The sequence below is a fragment of the Citrus sinensis genome, chromosome 3 (assembly GCF_022201045.2).
Source record: "Citrus sinensis cultivar Valencia sweet orange chromosome 3, DVS_A1.0, whole genome shotgun sequence".
Taxonomy (NCBI): Eukaryota; Viridiplantae; Streptophyta; class Magnoliopsida; order Sapindales; family Rutaceae; genus Citrus; species Citrus sinensis.
This window is the reverse complement of record NC_068558.1, coordinates 50477708-50494180: the sequence shown is the minus strand read 5'-3', so window position 1 is coordinate 50494180 and position 16473 is coordinate 50477708. Positions and strand designations below refer to the sequence as shown.

Here is a 16473-nt window from a genome sequence, read left to right as displayed (position 1 = left end):
CTAAACCATTCAAGAAAAGGGTTCCCGTGATGGCCCACAATTTGTATGATTAGCATCTAAGATATACCCATATCTACACCTACTACCCGTTTTCTAATCTCGGGCAGCCTCCGGTCCTCTGCTATCAGCATCGCCCTTTATTTTGGCACATTCTTTCACTGCCCACGAATCCGGGGCAGCTGCATCACACCCCCTTTTTCAAGCTCTTAACAACTTAAACTGCATGGTCGTTCCACACATAACACACGACCAAATAGACCAAGAATTATATTATGGTCAAAAGTTAAAAATATAAAAATAAAAAAATTAACAAAGAAAAAGAGAAACCGAATCCCTATAAATTGACTAACAAACGCTTACACAACGCAGTCCTTTTGTCAAAATCTAAAACGATGCAATTAAAGTGGACTTTATAGTTTGTGTTATTGTTTTAGATCTTTTCCGGAAAGCCTTTTTGTTCTTTGGCTTAGATCTTGACGCGGAAATGTGGAATCTTGCTCGAGTTGCCGCGTCCGTATTAAGCCGATCGAGGCGATTCTCGACGGCGATTCCTGGTCCCTGTATGGTTCACAAACGCGGCACTGATATTCTTCATGATCCCTGGTTCAACAAGGTTATTTTTTCTTTCTTTTTTTATTTTTTTTCTTGCTTATTATCAATTAGCTTACTAGTTTTTTTTGGGGGGGGGGGTGTGTTAGGGGAAATAATCCCAAGTTAAACATCTGAGTTAGGCATTACAAAGTACATTGATTTAAATTCTGCAACTGAAGTGAACCATGCTGTTTATTTCTCACTATTTTAGATACTAATATTTATAGTCCATAAAATTATTGACCGATGAGACAACAAAGGTTTAATATCTTGCTTCTTTTTGTATTCTCTTGGAAGCAGGATACTGGCTTTCCTTTGACTGAAAGAGACCGACTGGGGCTCCGTGGCCTCCTCCCACCCCGCGTGATATCATTCGAGCAGCAATATGCTCGTTTCAGTAAGTCAAACCACAATACCTTTTATCTGAAATTTGTTAGTATTTGTATCCCATCATGTGTTGAATGTTTGATTGCTCTGCTAACTGAGTTGAAAATATTATTAATTTTGCTTAGTAAATTTACCCGAATGCTTTGGCACTTTTCAGTGAACCACTGTTTTTTAATTGTCAAAAACTTTTCCCTGTTTCTGATTAGCCTTTGTGGTTTCTTTCTTTTCGTTTTTTGATAGTGACCTTAGTGTTTCTTACCTGTTGTTTGAATTGCTAGTGGAATCATTCCGATCATTAGAGAAAAATACTGAGGGTCAACCAAATAAAGTTGTATCATTAGCAAAGTGGAGGATCTTGAACAGACTGCATGACAGGAATGAAACATTATACTACAGAGTAAGTTTGATGCCTCATTCCAGCTTGTCGGTTTTTACTAGATTCAATGATGTCAAAAGTGATTCTGTTGGTTTTCTCTCCAGGTCCTGATTGATAACATCAAAGATTTTGCTCCAATTATATACACTCCAACTGTTGGATTGGTTTGTCAGAATTATTCAGGTTTGTTTAGACGTCCCCGTGGAATGTATTTCAGTGCAAAGGATAAGGGGGAGATGATGTCTATGATCTACAATTGGCCTGCTCAACAGGTAATATGTTAATCCCATGATAGTGCTTTGCAGCTCACTTGAACTTCTGGAATCTAGAATCTTGTAACCTCATTTAATCTGTAAGCAAATACCATAAGCGTGCAGACACGTATTGCAAATTGCTGTAAGTAATGTCACTGTTACACATCTTGCTAGATCTTTTTCTATCTTGCTGTTTTAGTTAGGCTTTGTTACTTTGAAATAATTTGATGATTGTTACTGGTGCCGTGATGATTAGGGAGTTTCTTTGCTTGCAGAATGATGGAAATGTTTTGAAACTTTCAGAAGAAATGGTCATATTCCTTTGTATCATTTTCTACTATTCTTTATTTTACAGGTAGATATGATAGTCCTAACGGATGGAAGTCGTATTCTTGGCTTAGGCGACCTTGGAGTTCAGGGAATTGGAATTCCTATTGGAAAGCTGGATGTGTATGTGGCTGCTGCAGGCATCAATCCACAGAGAGTATGAGTCACTCCTTCTGTGTGTGCTTGTGATAGAGGGTCTGGGTGTGTGGGTGCATACTTTTTCATGATAATTTTGACGTTTTTAAATTGTGTGGGTGCGGATGCTGGTGCAGGGATATGCATTACATGTAAATTTCTTAGATGGTGCATGAGTATGGTTTCTTGTGCTGCCCTATTAGTTGTCTCTAATTATATTTATATTGCGCACACACAATTCTATCTAGTCTTTACTTCTGCATCATAAACGTGCCCACGTATGTGCTTTGTTAAAAAGCTGATAAGACATGCGTGAAAACAGTAAATTGGATTTTATTCTAGTTAGGAAGTGACATTTTAGGATACAATTTTATTTACCCATTTTTTTGAACCCCACCCTTACCCTTGCAATCCCAATGCCCAAACTCTAGTTTGAATCCGAATACCTGTTGTTATGTATCAATTAAAGATCCAACCTGCCAGAGTTGCCATCACCTTTAAAAGTTTCTGAATGTTTACGCGACTTCTTTGTTGTTCTTACCTTTTTCTTGGTATGTTTTATTCTATTATAATTCATCAAATCTGTTTTCATCTGTGATAGATTCTCCCGGTTATGCTTGATGTTGGCACTAACAATCAAAAGCTGCTTGAAGACCGTCTATGTGAGTGAAAACATATACTTCAATGTTTTGTTCTAGAGTTTTCTTGTATCCATGGCCACATAATGCGTGTTGAACTTCTCTTTCTTGGAAACACCATGAGAATATCTTGTCACATCTGGTAGTTGAACAGATTTGGGACTCCGACAACCTAGGCTAGAAGGAGAAGAATATCTATCAATTGTTGATGAATTCATGGAAGCTGTTCACGCACGTTGGCCCAAAGCTATTGTACAGGTCTTTTTCTTTCAAAATATGTCTTTCCATGTAATATTAGTTTCTATCCTGTCCGTGACTTGATGGCTTGGCTGATTTTATCAGTTCGAGGACTTCCAAATGAAGTGGGCTTTTGAAACTTTGGAACGATATCGAAAAAGGTTTTGTATGTTTAATGATGACATACAGGTGATTATCTGGTGTGACATCTTGCCATTCTATGTGTATTGAAAAGAGCATGTAATACAACGTAGACTGTCTGTTAATACAATGTAATTACAATAATTGTGCTTACTTCATGTCTGATAGGGAACTGCTGGTGTTGCACTTGCGGGATTATTGGGAACTGTCAGAGCACAAGGTCTATCATTGACTGACTTTGCGGACCAAAAGATAGTTGTAGTGGGGGCTGGGAGGTAAAAAATAATATCTTTGTTGGTTTAATGCTAGGTATTTGCTTCATTGCATTATCTAACTCCTTTTTCTGGTTTTCAGCGCCGGGCTTGGTGTTCTTAAAATGGCTGTACAAGCTGCAGCAAGAATGGCAGGGAACAATGACGCTTTTGCAAGAAATAAATTTTTCCTACTTGACAAAGATGTGTGGTTCTACCTTTTTTTCACTCTCATGAGTCTTGTCATAATGCACATTTTCTTTATGATATGATAACATGCCTCTGCTATTTCATGACTATGTAAAACAAATTTGCTAAATGTGATCTTGTGGTTTCTGGTATGGAAAAAGGATAAGAAAGGCTAACTGAATGCTGTAATTTCATCTTAACATGTCGTAAGATCATTCTTAAAATTTGTTTAATGTGTTTAAAAAGAATTTTTTTGGCTTCAGGGTCTCATCACGAAAGAAAGGAAGAATCTTGACCCAGCGGCAGCACCTTTTGCTAAAGATCCAGGAGATTTTATGGGGCTTAGGGAGGGAGCTAGTCTACTTGAGGTGGTAAGTCACTGGAGCAAACTTAGGCAATTGCTGCAACTACAAGGCTGATATTTTCATAAAACGAAAACTAGTTTCTAAACAGTTTTTATTATCTCCTTTTAAGAGTGCTGCCTGTTTGTTCTAGTATTATAATGGCAATTGCTGCAACGACGAGGCTGATATTTTCATAAAAGGAAAACTAGTTTCTAAACAGTTTTTATTATCTCTTTTTAAAAGTGCTGCCTGTTTGCTCTAGTATTATAATAGTCATCTTCTGAATTTATGCTTCAATTTTTATATAAGAATTCTAATTGCTGAGAGCCAAATTATTGTGCAGGTTAGAAAGGTCAAACCCCATGTGCTTCTTGGTTTGTCTGGCGTAGGTGGTGTCTTCAATGAAGAGGTGAAAACTTATTTTTTGTGCTTCATCCCTTGTTTCATTTTCTAACCGCTAGAGGAAGCAGCAAAATAGTGAATTTAATTTTATTCTGTTTGAACTTGTGTTATCCTGACAACTTCTGGGTATGAATTTTCAAAAGATCGTATGTTTTGAAGCTACCATATTGTTGATGCTTTAAATTTTGTGTTCAAAGAATGCTCTGGCCATTTTTGGTTCTTGAGAGTGTTATAATTAATGATTAATGTAATTGCCTACGTGTTATCAAGAAATGCCATGTCTGTTTATTGAATTTAGTAGTTCATTTCTAAAAGCATCTGTTGGCACATAAACGTAGGTGCTTAAGGCTATGCGAGAGTCTGATTCTGTCAAACCTGCCATTTTTGCTATGTCAAATCCGACCATGAATGGTTTGTTTTCCTGCTGTGTCACACAACCTTTTTTTTTTTACCTTATGGCTGCTCGATCTTCTTTCTTGACATCCTCTTTTGTGTTTTGCTTGACCAGCTGAATGCACTGCTGCTGATGCTTTTAAGCATGCTGGGGAAAATATAGTGTTTGCTAGTGGAAGTCCTTTTGAGAATGTTGATCTGGGTATCTTCCCTTGTATATTGAATATCTCATTTAGATTCCCCCTGCCCGGAGTTTTAAAAACTTCCCTCACTTATAGCTATAGAGTATATTCAAAGCCAAACAAAGACAGAACAATCAGAGAAATACAGTTTCAGGCATGTAGCATGTGAGGCATTCCAACACACCAGGCCTCTGCTACATTATTAAATAAGTTTCTAATCCAAAAAGCCTAAGTTTATAGGTTGGAACCCAATAAAAATATTTGAGCTCCCACTGGCACCATGCTAATAAAGTAAGAGTGCTGCTTCTTCCCTCTTTGTCTGATTATCTGATTATTAGTTGTTTCTCTGGCAGGAAATGGGAAAATAGGCCATGTAAATCAAGCAAATAACATGTATCTGTTCCCTGGGTTAGTGTTATTTTCTTATTTTTTTGTAATATTATTTATTTTGGTTGACCATGCTTAAATCTTGATAACATATTAAGTAAACCTGGTTGCTTTCATTCAGGATTGGTTTGGGAACTCTCCTTTCAGGTGCTCGTTTTATAACAGATGGAATGTTACAACAAGCTGCAGAATGGTATGTATGTGATAATTGTAATGAACCCATATCAACTTAAGGGCTCAAATTAACATTTTATTTAAAGATCATGAATTGTCATCTGATTATGGTAGAAGTTACTATTTGTGTTGAAGCACTCTTCTGCTGCAAATTGCTTAACATGATGTTTTCTATACAGCCTTGCGTCCTATATGACCGATGAGGAAATTCCAAAAGGCATTCTGTATCCATCTATTGACAGGTAATATTTCCGCTAGCTCAGGTTACTTGTATTCTAACATCAACCAACGTCGACACTAATGGTTGTTATGTCCATTGGACAAGACTAGTGAGAACTCTGTATTTTCTGCAATACCACGTGCGCATGATTAATTCGACTTTGTGTGATGCAGTATTCGAGATATTACGGCAGAAGTTGGAGCAGCTGTTCTACGAGCAGCAGTTGAGGAAGACTTGGCAGAAGGTCATGGTGAAGTTGGTCCCAGAGATCTCAAGCACATGTCAAAAGTAGGACCGTATTAAAAAATATTAAAAAAGAAGCTGATATTTTATGGCATTAATAATAAGTTTAAGATTTGGGTAATATTTTTTTGGATGCAGGAGGAGACAGTGGAATATGTCACTCGCAGCATGTGGTTCCCTATTTACAGCCCTCTGGTTCATGAGAAATAAAGCTCCCAGATTGTAGTTGAATGTTCTACAGTCGAGCATAACATTCTTGATTTATTTTCCTCGTTATAATTTGTTTAGCCTGTAAATGTAGATGGCTAAAGATTCAATAGTAGATTTAAAACTCTTACTTCATTTGAAACTGATTTGTTTATCTTTTAGCAGCTATTAACGAATGAATACCCAGTTTTCTCGCTCAATTTTGTTAGAACTGACATAAATTGTAATACTGGTCCATGGTCGTACTATATCAATGCCGCTTTTTGGCCTCTTAATTCCTCCCCCCCGCCCCCCCACCCACCCAAGCAAATGGAGATGTATTACGTAATCTTTGAATTTTTTTATTTTTTATTATTATTATTTTTTAATCAAAACATGGCAAGAATGCCAAAGTTGGAAGTTTAGATCTCTTTCTTGTATCAACCTAAAAACCACTGTGAACTAACATCAAAATTGAAGCTATTTGTCTTTCTGGACGTGTCAATTGACCATTTCAGGCTTAATTTTGCTAAATACTCCGCTCCATTTCCGGCTTACAAAAAGCAGTAACCCGTAACATAATTGGATACTCATCCAAACATCCAATATTGGAAAGCATCCAATGGGTCCATCAATGGGCAACGTGGATCCCAGATCTCCGGGATTTACTAACCATACCCCGACCCGGGCCCAGCCTTGAACAAACCCGAATCGGCCCATTCGCTTATCACCTCTTGTTACAGTTTCAACTTTCCTTGAAGTTCACAATTTCATTACCTGATCCCCTGTTGGGTACCTCATACCAAAAGTTCCACTCCCTAAACTTAATCAATGGCAGAAGCAACTAAAAGGTGTATATAAATATTTTTTGTCATTTCCTTGCGTTTGCTTTTATTTCAGGTTACTCTTAATACTCCTTGTTTTATCAAGCATCGGACAAGAAACAAACAAATATATAAATTCACCTTATATTCTTATTCTATTTTGGCACACTATTTTCTATATTCAGGTATGCAGTTGTTACAGGAGCAAATAAGGGAATTGGGTATGAAACAGTGAGGCAATTAGCTTCAAATGGGATCATTGTGGTGTTAACAGCCAGAGATGAGAAGAGGGGTCTTGAAGCTGTTGAAAAACTTAAACACTCTGGCTTTGATAGTGTGATTTTTCATCAGCTTGATGTTGCTGACCCTGCTACTATTCACTCTCTAGCTGATTTTGTTCGAAGTCAATTTGGAAAGCTTGATATTTTGGTATGATTCAACTTCAGTTTCTTGATATTTTCTTTTAGTTTCACTTGGTGTGCTGTCATCTTCTTAATTTAGTTTCCACACAACATGATTGTATTAGAACATTTGACTCTAAATAATTAAACAGTTAGAGAGCAGAAGCATAGGACTTTGTGGAACTTCTGCAATTGTCACTAGTTCTAATGATAAAACTACAATGCTTATAGTTTTAGGAGATGACAAGCATCCCAGTACTGTGAAATGTGATATTAGAGAACAAACCCAGGTCTAAGTTATTATCCGCTTATTTTTCAGTGCTAAAATTTTGCTTCGAACCTGAGGTTACTGCACGAAAGGGATTTTCATGAATACCACATGAATCTATTAGTTTTCTCCGTCAGATGTAACTATTTTTGGTCAATATATAGCTGATTGCTGAGCAATATAATATTGGACTTCTTGGCAGGTAAACAATGCAGCAATCTTTGGAGTCAGTGTGGACGGTGATGCTTTGTCAGGTTTTGTTAAGGTACTTTTCCATAAGAGATTTCTCATTGCCTGAGTTTAAAACTAGATGCGATTACAGGGATGTTGAACAACATTGGTGCACAGATTTGTTATATCGCCTAAATCCATCGTTTTCAATTGGAGGCCTATTTGAAGGTTCAAACTACAGAGTGGATAACACTGTAAAAATATAAAGAATTAACTCACTATGGTTTGTCAAAGAGATCCAAGGTTACTATCTGACAAATACAATTCCATGGAATCAAGTTAAAAGACTTCCATCTACTCAGATATATGTTTGGAAGAGTTATGGGAACAGCGGCTCTGAGATCAAGATTTTTTTTCTCAATGATGCAGGATGGTGAGCCAATCAAATGGAATGAAATAGTAACTCCAACTTATGAGTTAGCTGAAAAATGCCTTCGGACTAACTACTATGGCTCCAAAAGAATGTGTGAAGTACTTATTCCCCTCCTCCAGTTATCAGATTTGCCAAGAATTGTCAATGTTTCCTCTAACATGGGAAAGTTAAAGGTAAAAAGTTTTTTCACAGCCTTTATTAGATAGAACTAGCTGACATTTGAGTGAGACAGCCCATTTGGGGCTCTAAATGTTGCTACAATTCCGTGTGGCGATAGCAGAAGATATTGTATTTTTTGTGTACCAAAACATGATCGAGGGTCACATGCTAACACTCCATTTTATTGTAATTACTTTCTGGAATCAAGTTAAAAAAACTTCTGGTTTTTATTGTTGTGTCTCAGACTGTCTCAAATGAATGGGCCAAAGGAGTGTTTAGTGATGTCGAGAACCTTACAGAAGAAAGAGTTGATGAGGTTTTGAGCCAGTATCTAAATGATTACAAAGAGGGTTCACTGGAAACTAAAGGATAGCCTGCTAAAGCGGCTGCTTACATACTATCTAAAGCAGCAATAAATGCCTACACAAGGATCCTGGCCAAGAAGTACCCAAATTTTTGCATCAATTGTGTTTGCCCTGGTTATGTCAAAACAGATATGACCTACAACACTGGCAAATTAACTGCTGAAGAAGGTGCTGAAACTCCTGTGTGGTTAGCCCTGCTGCCCAAGGGTGGTCCTTCTGGTCTATTTTTTTCACAGAAAGAAGAGACCTCTTTTGATTGAAAACGATACATGTCTCTCCATTTATGAAATTGAATGCTGTTTTTCCGTATGTAATAGGACTATCAAGTAGCATCTTTTTGTTTGCTAAATGCCACTGTTGTATAATATATTAATGACTTATTGAACAAGTTTTGTCAGAGGGATTGCCTGACAAAGAAGGCTGGCCTACGCATCAATCTGCCCACATTGTGTCAAACTCAAAAGCAGCTTTGAATGCCTAAACAAGGATTACGGCCAGACACACAAGTTACAACGACCCAGTTTTCTTGATGAATTGTGTTTAGTGAAAACTGATATAACTTGCGTTGCTGGCCTCGTAGCTGCTGCAGAAGAGTCAAATGTCCTGTTAAATTAGCTCACTCTTTGAATATGAAAACCAGCCAGCTTAAAGAAAGGATAAGAATGCGGAGATTGAACAAGATAAAGGATGGCGGGTCCTATCTAACGCCTCATGGAGTCACGGAGGACAGTCTGGACTTTTTATGATTATTATTTTTTCTGGTCGAAATGAAATATCCTGCTTTTGAATGTCTTTTTTGATCTTTTGTTCTGTACCGAACCCTCAAAAGAACAGCAAATGATTTTTTTAGAGAATAATAATTTTTTTAAGAAATGGAAGACCAGTCCACGGAATTGTATTTATCAGGTGTACAGCGATTGGAAATCAAGACCGATATGCTCACACCATTTAGGACCACATATAACTATAAAAGAAGTTACTGTAGCTTAACAACACACACTCGTCTTGCTCAAACGCAAGTGCAGACCACACACACACACACTCATCTCACTGGACCACAACACTCACGCAAGAATCTCATTTTCCATTGGAAATTTGTGGTGCATTGCATGCCACGCCATTTGATTAATTTTTCCACGTACTGCTTAGCCGCCTTGTTAACAGCCGCACGAGTTTACGTTCTTTTTTTGTCTTCAAGTAACTGAGATATTAATATCAAATTGGTAACTTTCTTCGTTTTAGAACACGTGGCAAGGTGCAATTTGTTACCTGACTTTCCTTTGAGTTCGCACTTCCAATATGTGATGTCTAGGACTCTCGGTTGTGCTCCACACTTCGTCCTCAATGGCAGAAACAGCTAAGAGGTAATATCTTAATTTTAAGCCCCGCACCTCATAAAGCACCATAAGTAATAAAGCATCATAACAATCAATAAATAAACTCACCATACACTCTTATTCCATCTTGGCACACTATATTCTATATTCAGGTATGCAGTTGTTACAGGAGCAAATAAGGGAATTGGGTATGAAGTAGTGAGGCAATTGGCTTTAAATGGGATCATTACGGTACTAACAGCCAGAGATGAGAAGGGGGGTCTTGAAGCTGTTGAAAAACTCAAACACTCTGGCTTTGATAATGTGATCTTTCATCAGCTTGATGTTGCAGACCCTGCTGCTATTCACTCTGTAGCTGATTTCATTCGAAGTCATTTTGGAAAGCTTGATATTTTGGTATGATTGAGAATCAGTTTTTTCTGTTGACGCAACTAGTTTGGCCGATAATACAACTGAGTGATAATTAGTTGGATTTCTTGGCAGGTAAATAATGCAGGGATTACTGGAATCAGTTCGGATGCTGATACTTTGTCAGGTTTTATTGAGGTACTTTTGAATAAGAGCTTTTTTTCATTGCCGTAATCTGAGGCAGCTGAGTTTAAAACTAGATGGGATTACTAAAAAGTGAACAACATGGGCGCCAGTCTGGCTCAAAATTTACCAAATATAAGACCCTTTCCTTCTATCTAATCAACTATAGGTTAGGAAGATTTATTATATTACAGATGAACCACGGCACAACGATCTTTTTTTTTTTTAATTTTATTGTGGCCTCAATGATGCAGGAAGGTGTTGCAAGAGGAAAAATGACTCAAACTTATGAGTCAGCTGAAAAGTGCCTGCAAACAAACTACTTGGGGGCCAAAAGAATGTGTGAAGCACTCATTCCTCTCCTCCAGTTATCCGATTCAGCAAGAATTGTTAATGTATCCTCTTCCTTGGGAAAGTTGATGGTAAAACAGTTTTACAGCCCTTTATAAAATAGACCTAGCTGACATTCAGGTAGTAATTAAGCCCAATTTGGCCGCTAAATTTTGCTTCCACTGCATCTGATATTCCCTTATAATTACCTGTAGATCGATATTGGAGTACTCCTTGTCTCAAATTTTAATTATGATTAAGTTCATTGGAATCATGAAGGTTGAAATTTCTGTTTCTCATCATTTTCTTTCAGTATGTAACACATGAATGGGCCAAAGGAGTGTTTAGTGATGCTGAGAACCTCACAGAAGAAAGAGTGGATGAGGTATTGAGCCAGTATCTAAATGATTACAAAGAGGGTTCACCGGAAACTAAAGGATGGCCTGCTAATGCAGCTGCTTACATACTATCAAAAGCAGCTATGAATGCCTACACAAGGATCCTGGCCAAGAAGTACCCAAATTTTTGCATCAATTGCGTTTGCCCTGGCTATGTTAAAACAGAAATGACCTACAACGCTGGTAGATTAACTGTAGAAGAAGGTGCCGAATCTCCAGTTTGGTTGGCTCTGCTGCACAAGGGCGGTCCTTCTGGTCTATTCTTTTCACGGAAAGAAGAGACCCTTTTTTGATTGAAAATGATTCATCGATCACTGCATACCGATGTTGAATTTACATATCTTTTGATGTTGAATTTGAATAAGTGAAATATCATCTTATGCAATTGAACCCTTTGTTAAAAGTAATAGATGAATGGACTCATCCAAATACTTGAGTGCAGCTTCCTTCCTTGCCATTATTTTTAAACAAAGGTGTAATTAATTGTCTTCGAAGAAAACGAAAGCAACATAATTATTCATGATCTCACCACGTGAAACGATGTGAACAAAAATATCAGAATAATATTATTTTACTTTCCTGGAGATCCATGATGGAGATTGCGCAATACATATACATCTGAAGGGAGTATTCTTCTAGCCATGAAAAGGAGCAACCAAGTACATTATTCGATGGGAGAAGCAACAACCAAGTACATTATTCCCCCTTCCTCTTCTTCTTTCATTTTTTGTTTTTACTTCCTTTCGGACTCTCTCTCTGTTTTTTTTTTTTTTTTTCAATATGAAATTTCTCAGCAGGCATGCAGTTGTTACAGGAGCAAACAAGGGAATTGGGTTTGAAATTGTGAGGCAATTAGCTTCCATGGAGTCACTGTGGCCTTAACTGCTAGAGATGAGAAGAGGGGTCTTGCAGCTGTTGAAAAACTCAAAAACTCTGGCTGTGACAATGTGATCTTTCATCTGCTTGATGTGACAGACCCCGCTAGCGTTGACTCTCTAGTTCATTTCGTCAGTAGTCAGTTTGGGAAGCTTGATATTCTGGTATGATTTATCCAATATCAGTTTCTTGAAATGTTCGCATAACACCATAAATCTTGAAAATGTTCTTATGGACTCATTTAGTAGGCAGATTGTGGATTGTAGAGTATCCAGAGCATCACAATTGTAGAATCGATTCTGATGATCAAATTAAGATGCTGTCGCATAAGTATTACGGTCTTGTTTAGATTGAAATCAAGTGGATTCCAGGGCTCAATAAGGTTGGCAAATAGTATCAACTGATTGAGTTAGTTTTGTGGGTCAATGACGAGTCTCCAAACTATAACAAGTGATATTAGGGCAATCCGGAACGCATTTCTCCTGAATTCTACAAGAATATGTTAGTTTTCCTGGTCAAATAACTTCTTTTCGGTCTATATGTAAACTGATTTATTATAAATGTTGGACTTCTTGGCAGGTAAACAATGCAGGGATTGGTGGATTCAACATGGAAGGTGATAATTTTGTAGGAATTGTTGAGGTACTTTCGTACATGCAATTTATTATTATTATTTTTTTTTACCCCCATTGCTTTGAATTGAGGGATGAATTAAGATTAGGAATTAGATACCGCTTTAGGCAAAATAGATAGCAATCTGGTGATTCCATCTAAAGGCCTAGCGTGTTTGTAACTGTTGTGTTGCAGCGTAGTATTTGAAAGTAAAACGGCTAGAGTTGTATAGTAAACACTTTCAAATCAATCTGATTTTTACCTTATATTTGTTTACTGAACATCTATTTAATATTTTTAGAAAGTGGAATAGCTTTTACTTAACTACTATTGTTTATCATAAAATCACTTTTCCTCAAATCGTAAAATTTGAAATAACCGATGATTAAAAGTCACAGCACCTCAAATCGTAGATAGATGATAATTTCATCTCTATCAATCGAGAGCTGAATGGAGGTTCAAACATCAAAGTGAACAACATTGTGAAGATCCATAGAATTTACTTACAGTATTGTTTGCTTTTTGTGTTGGCTAGAATAAGAGCTCATTGCATGTAATACCTGTCCCTTTCATCTCATGACTATATCAAGTTTTATTTTGATTATACAGGGTGGTTTGCCGGACAACTGGTATAAAATGTTAACTCAAACTTATGAGTTAGCTGAAAAGTGCATTCAAACAAACTACTATGGTAACAAAAGAATGTGTGAAGCACTTATTCCCCTCCTCCAGTTATCAGATTCACCCAGAATTGTTAATGCTTCCTCTTCCATGGGAAAGTTAAAGGTAAAACACACTTCTAAAAGCCCTTTTTCCGGGAATAATTATCTAGTTAATTGTGGATGATAAGTGCTGCTTTATTTTGAAATTCATCTGAATTGAACTGGAAGCGAGTTTAAGCGGGAACCTAACTTGCACCCTGACTAAAATATTAACCATTTTCCCTGTCTCAATTTTTCATGTTGATTAAAATTTAATTTCCCGGTTCTCATCTCATCATCTTGTTTCAGAATATAACAAATGAATGGGCCAAAGGAGTGTTGAGTGATTGGATGAGGTGCCGAAGGAGTATCTAAATGATTTTACACCTGAAACCCAAGACGCCGCTTACGTAATATCAAAAGCAGCAACTAATGCCTACACAAGGATCCTGGCGAAAAAATTCACAAAAATTTGCATCAATAGTATTTGCCCTGGCTATGTCAAAACAGATTTAAACCACAACAACGGCGTATTAACCGTTGAAGAAGGTGCTGAAAGTCTAGTGTGGTTAGTTCTGCTGCCCAAAGGAGGTCCTTCAAAATGTGTATTCTTGATTGAAAACGACACATCTCTCTCTCTCTATTTATGAAAATGATTTTGATTTGCTGTTTTATCGTAATGTATCCAATAAAAGACTAAATGCCAAGCATTGTTTGTTTATGAATGCTCCTTTGAGACATTTGACAGACAATGTTGCTCCGACAAATAAATAAAGCTTTACGTTTTTGTATTACTTGTTCATTTGTTATATCGATGCTTTGGCCTTATCCCACATTGTCATATTTGATGCATTCTAAACTATGCTGTGAACAATAAATTTTTAAAAATTGATTGTTTACTTTCACTTTCTTTCAAAAACTAAAATTAATCCTCAATAAATTTAATTTATTATCTTTATTTTGTTTTACAAACTTTACACTCATGCAGACATTTCACCCAAATTTAATATTTATTGAATTGAAAAAATCAAAAATAAAAATTGAAAGAAGAGAACATCATTCTAAAATTGTAGTATTACAGTATTACCTATAAGAAGACATTCAATTTTTTTTTTTTAACAATATACACTACTCTCAATAAACATGAAGTAAACTTTCTTTGAAAGGAGAAATCAGCATTAGAATGATCACTCTTGAGTTACCCTCACTAGAGTCTAATCTGAATGTTACTGGCTTCTATTTTTACTTTTATGTACTGCATTTTTTTCTTTTTTCTGGAACTGCAATTTTTTATTTTTTTAAATTCTTGTGGTTGGCAGGTTGAATGTTGTTAAATCTCAAGTATTTTTTTTTTCTCAATGATGAATTAGATTTAATGTCGAGGAAAGTGTCGGGGGGTTTTTGATACGATAATTGGATTGGATGTTGTGCTAAATGTTGTCAAAATAATGACATTTTATGTTTGATTAAATTATCCTTATTTTATTAGTAAATTATTAAAGATATTTTTATTTAAAAAATTAAATTTAAATGTTCATGATAAATTTTATAGTGCAAATATCCTCACTCAAGCCACTCGGCCCAAGGCCGAGTAGTCAGGGCTTGGAGGGCAGCAATTCGAACCCCCACAAATGCATTGTGGGGGTATTTCCTTCCTTAATTAAAATTAAGTGAAGGTAGTCTTCTTCCTTACCCAATAGTGATGAGTAGACATCCCTCAAATATTTGTGAGGGTTAAAATCTATACAGAATTCTATTAATATAGATGTAAGTTGGTCTTAATAATAGTCTGATTTGTAAATATCAGTTATAGTCTCATGTAATATGAGTTGTAGTTTGAGCAATAGTCTCATGTAATAAAAAAAAAAAATCAACTCACAAAACTTTTGAAATTGAATGTTGTTTGCTTGTGTAGAATTTATAGAGGCCTTTGAGACACCATTCTTTCAAATAAAGAGAAATTTAATTATTATGTAAGAATAGACCTATCTAATATTGGTTGGTTCATCTTTTATCGAGATGTAATTTTTTAACTCCTAATAAATTATGGATTAACTACCGTGAAAAAGTATCTCACATGTCTTTATTTATTATTTTTTTTAATCTATTCTGAAAGTAATTTAGTCGTTGATTCTTTCGCCAATTTGGAGTTATCTTGTGATCAATTTACTAAGTTTGATGATGCTCCCTCTCCTGTGTTCAAAGAGCATTGTTTAGTAGGGTTTTCCAAATTATAGATTAATGTAATTTTTCTTTGTAGCTGATGGCTCATCCTTTAGCTTTGTCTTTACATTCTCATTTGGTTTTGGGAGTTACTTTTAACGCCTATGTATCCTACTCTTCTTCCACTTTTAACTTAATGAATTTTCTTTTATTAAAAATAAAATGAAACTTTAAAAAAAATGAAATTAACACTTAAAAGTTATGATATTTATCATTGGAAAATGATGTTCTCACACATTCGCGCACAAACGTTTGCACAAAACGGTGCGTTTTGTTTTAAAACGCTCTTCAAACGTGCACAAGAACACACACGCTCACGCTCATGCTCTTCCCAGCTCGTCACACTCACGTTTGCCTCCTTTCATTGCAACAAAAAACCTTGTTCCTTTCACTGCAACAAAAACCTAGCAGCTTCCTCATTCTCTATACACTATTCTCTCTCGCTCTAAGCTCTGTACTGCCTCATTCTCGCTGGATCTGTTTTGCCACACTCTCTCGGCTCCGATCTCCCCCAATCTCTCGATCTCAGTTTCATCACTCTCTCTACCCCATTTGGGCCACTTGGATTTTGAATGGTTATTGTTGAGGGTATCGTGATTTTGGGTTGTATTGATATTAGCTTTGGATTTTGAACGAATTGATTTATATAAATGCATCAAGATTTGTAAAGAAAAAGAATTTAAATAAATTATCGTTGTTACTTTCAGATCTGGTTGTATATACGTAGTTGACAGACAAAAAAAATCCAAGAGCTCCCTCTTTGCATAAAGTTGTTGAGTCTGCAAAT

The 16473-nt window shown here is 36.4% G+C and overlaps 2 protein-coding genes and 2 pseudogenes across 2 annotated transcripts; all 4 read left to right on the top strand.

Annotated features, from left to right (window-relative positions):
* Positions 1-264: 264 nt before the first annotated feature.
* Positions 265-6278, top strand: LOC127901471 (NAD-dependent malic enzyme 59 kDa isoform, mitochondrial-like). Its single transcript, XM_052438854.1, has 19 exons — positions 265-613; positions 892-988; positions 1257-1375; positions 1459-1626; positions 1964-2092; positions 2672-2732; positions 2863-2966; positions 3051-3134; positions 3255-3361; positions 3441-3543; positions 3790-3897; positions 4214-4279; positions 4611-4683; positions 4781-4867; positions 5201-5255; positions 5356-5427; positions 5588-5650; positions 5802-5916; positions 6010-6278. Exons 1-19 carry the CDS (start codon positions 485-487, stop codon positions 6079-6081), a joined length of 1812 nt encoding a protein of 603 aa, XP_052294814.1. The 5' UTR covers positions 265-484; the 3' UTR covers positions 6082-6278.
* Positions 6279-6412: 134 nt separating this feature from the next.
* Positions 6413-9061, top strand: LOC102610350 ((+)-neomenthol dehydrogenase-like; annotated as a pseudogene).
* Positions 9062-9886: 825 nt separating this feature from the next.
* LOC127901472 ((+)-neomenthol dehydrogenase-like) lies at positions 9887-11715 on the top strand. Its single transcript, XM_052438857.1, has 5 exons — positions 9887-10042; positions 10168-10411; positions 10499-10561; positions 10801-10968; positions 11190-11715. Exons 1-5 carry the CDS (start codon positions 10023-10025, stop codon positions 11565-11567), a joined length of 873 nt encoding a protein of 290 aa, XP_052294817.1. The 5' UTR covers positions 9887-10022; the 3' UTR covers positions 11568-11715.
* A 339-nt stretch (positions 11716-12054) lies between these two features.
* LOC127900863 ((+)-neomenthol dehydrogenase-like) lies at positions 12055-14257 on the top strand (annotated as a pseudogene).
* The last annotated feature ends 2216 nt before the right edge of the window (positions 14258-16473 follow it).

Excerpts from the sequence above, each read along its gene's own strand:
- LOC127901472 (XM_052438857.1), top strand. The coding sequence starts at position 10,023 with ATGGCAGAAACAGCTAAGAG. Across the intron at positions 10,043-10,167 it reads ATGGCAGAAACAGCTAAGAG|GTATGCAGTTGTTACAGGAG; the intron begins GTAATATCTTAA and ends TTCTATATTCAG. Across the intron at positions 10,562-10,800 it reads CTTTGTCAGGTTTTATTGAG|GAAGGTGTTGCAAGAGGAAA; the intron begins GTACTTTTGAAT and ends TCAATGATGCAG.
- LOC127901471 (XM_052438854.1), top strand. The coding sequence starts at position 485 with ATGTGGAATCTTGCTCGAGTTGCCGCGTCCGTATTAAGCCGATCGAGG. Across the intron at positions 3,362-3,440 it reads GTTGTAGTGGGGGCTGGGAG|CGCCGGGCTTGGTGTTCTTA; the intron begins GTAAAAAATAAT and ends TCTGGTTTTCAG. Across the intron at positions 4,280-4,610 it reads GTGGTGTCTTCAATGAAGAG|GTGCTTAAGGCTATGCGAGA; the intron begins GTGAAAACTTAT and ends ACATAAACGTAG.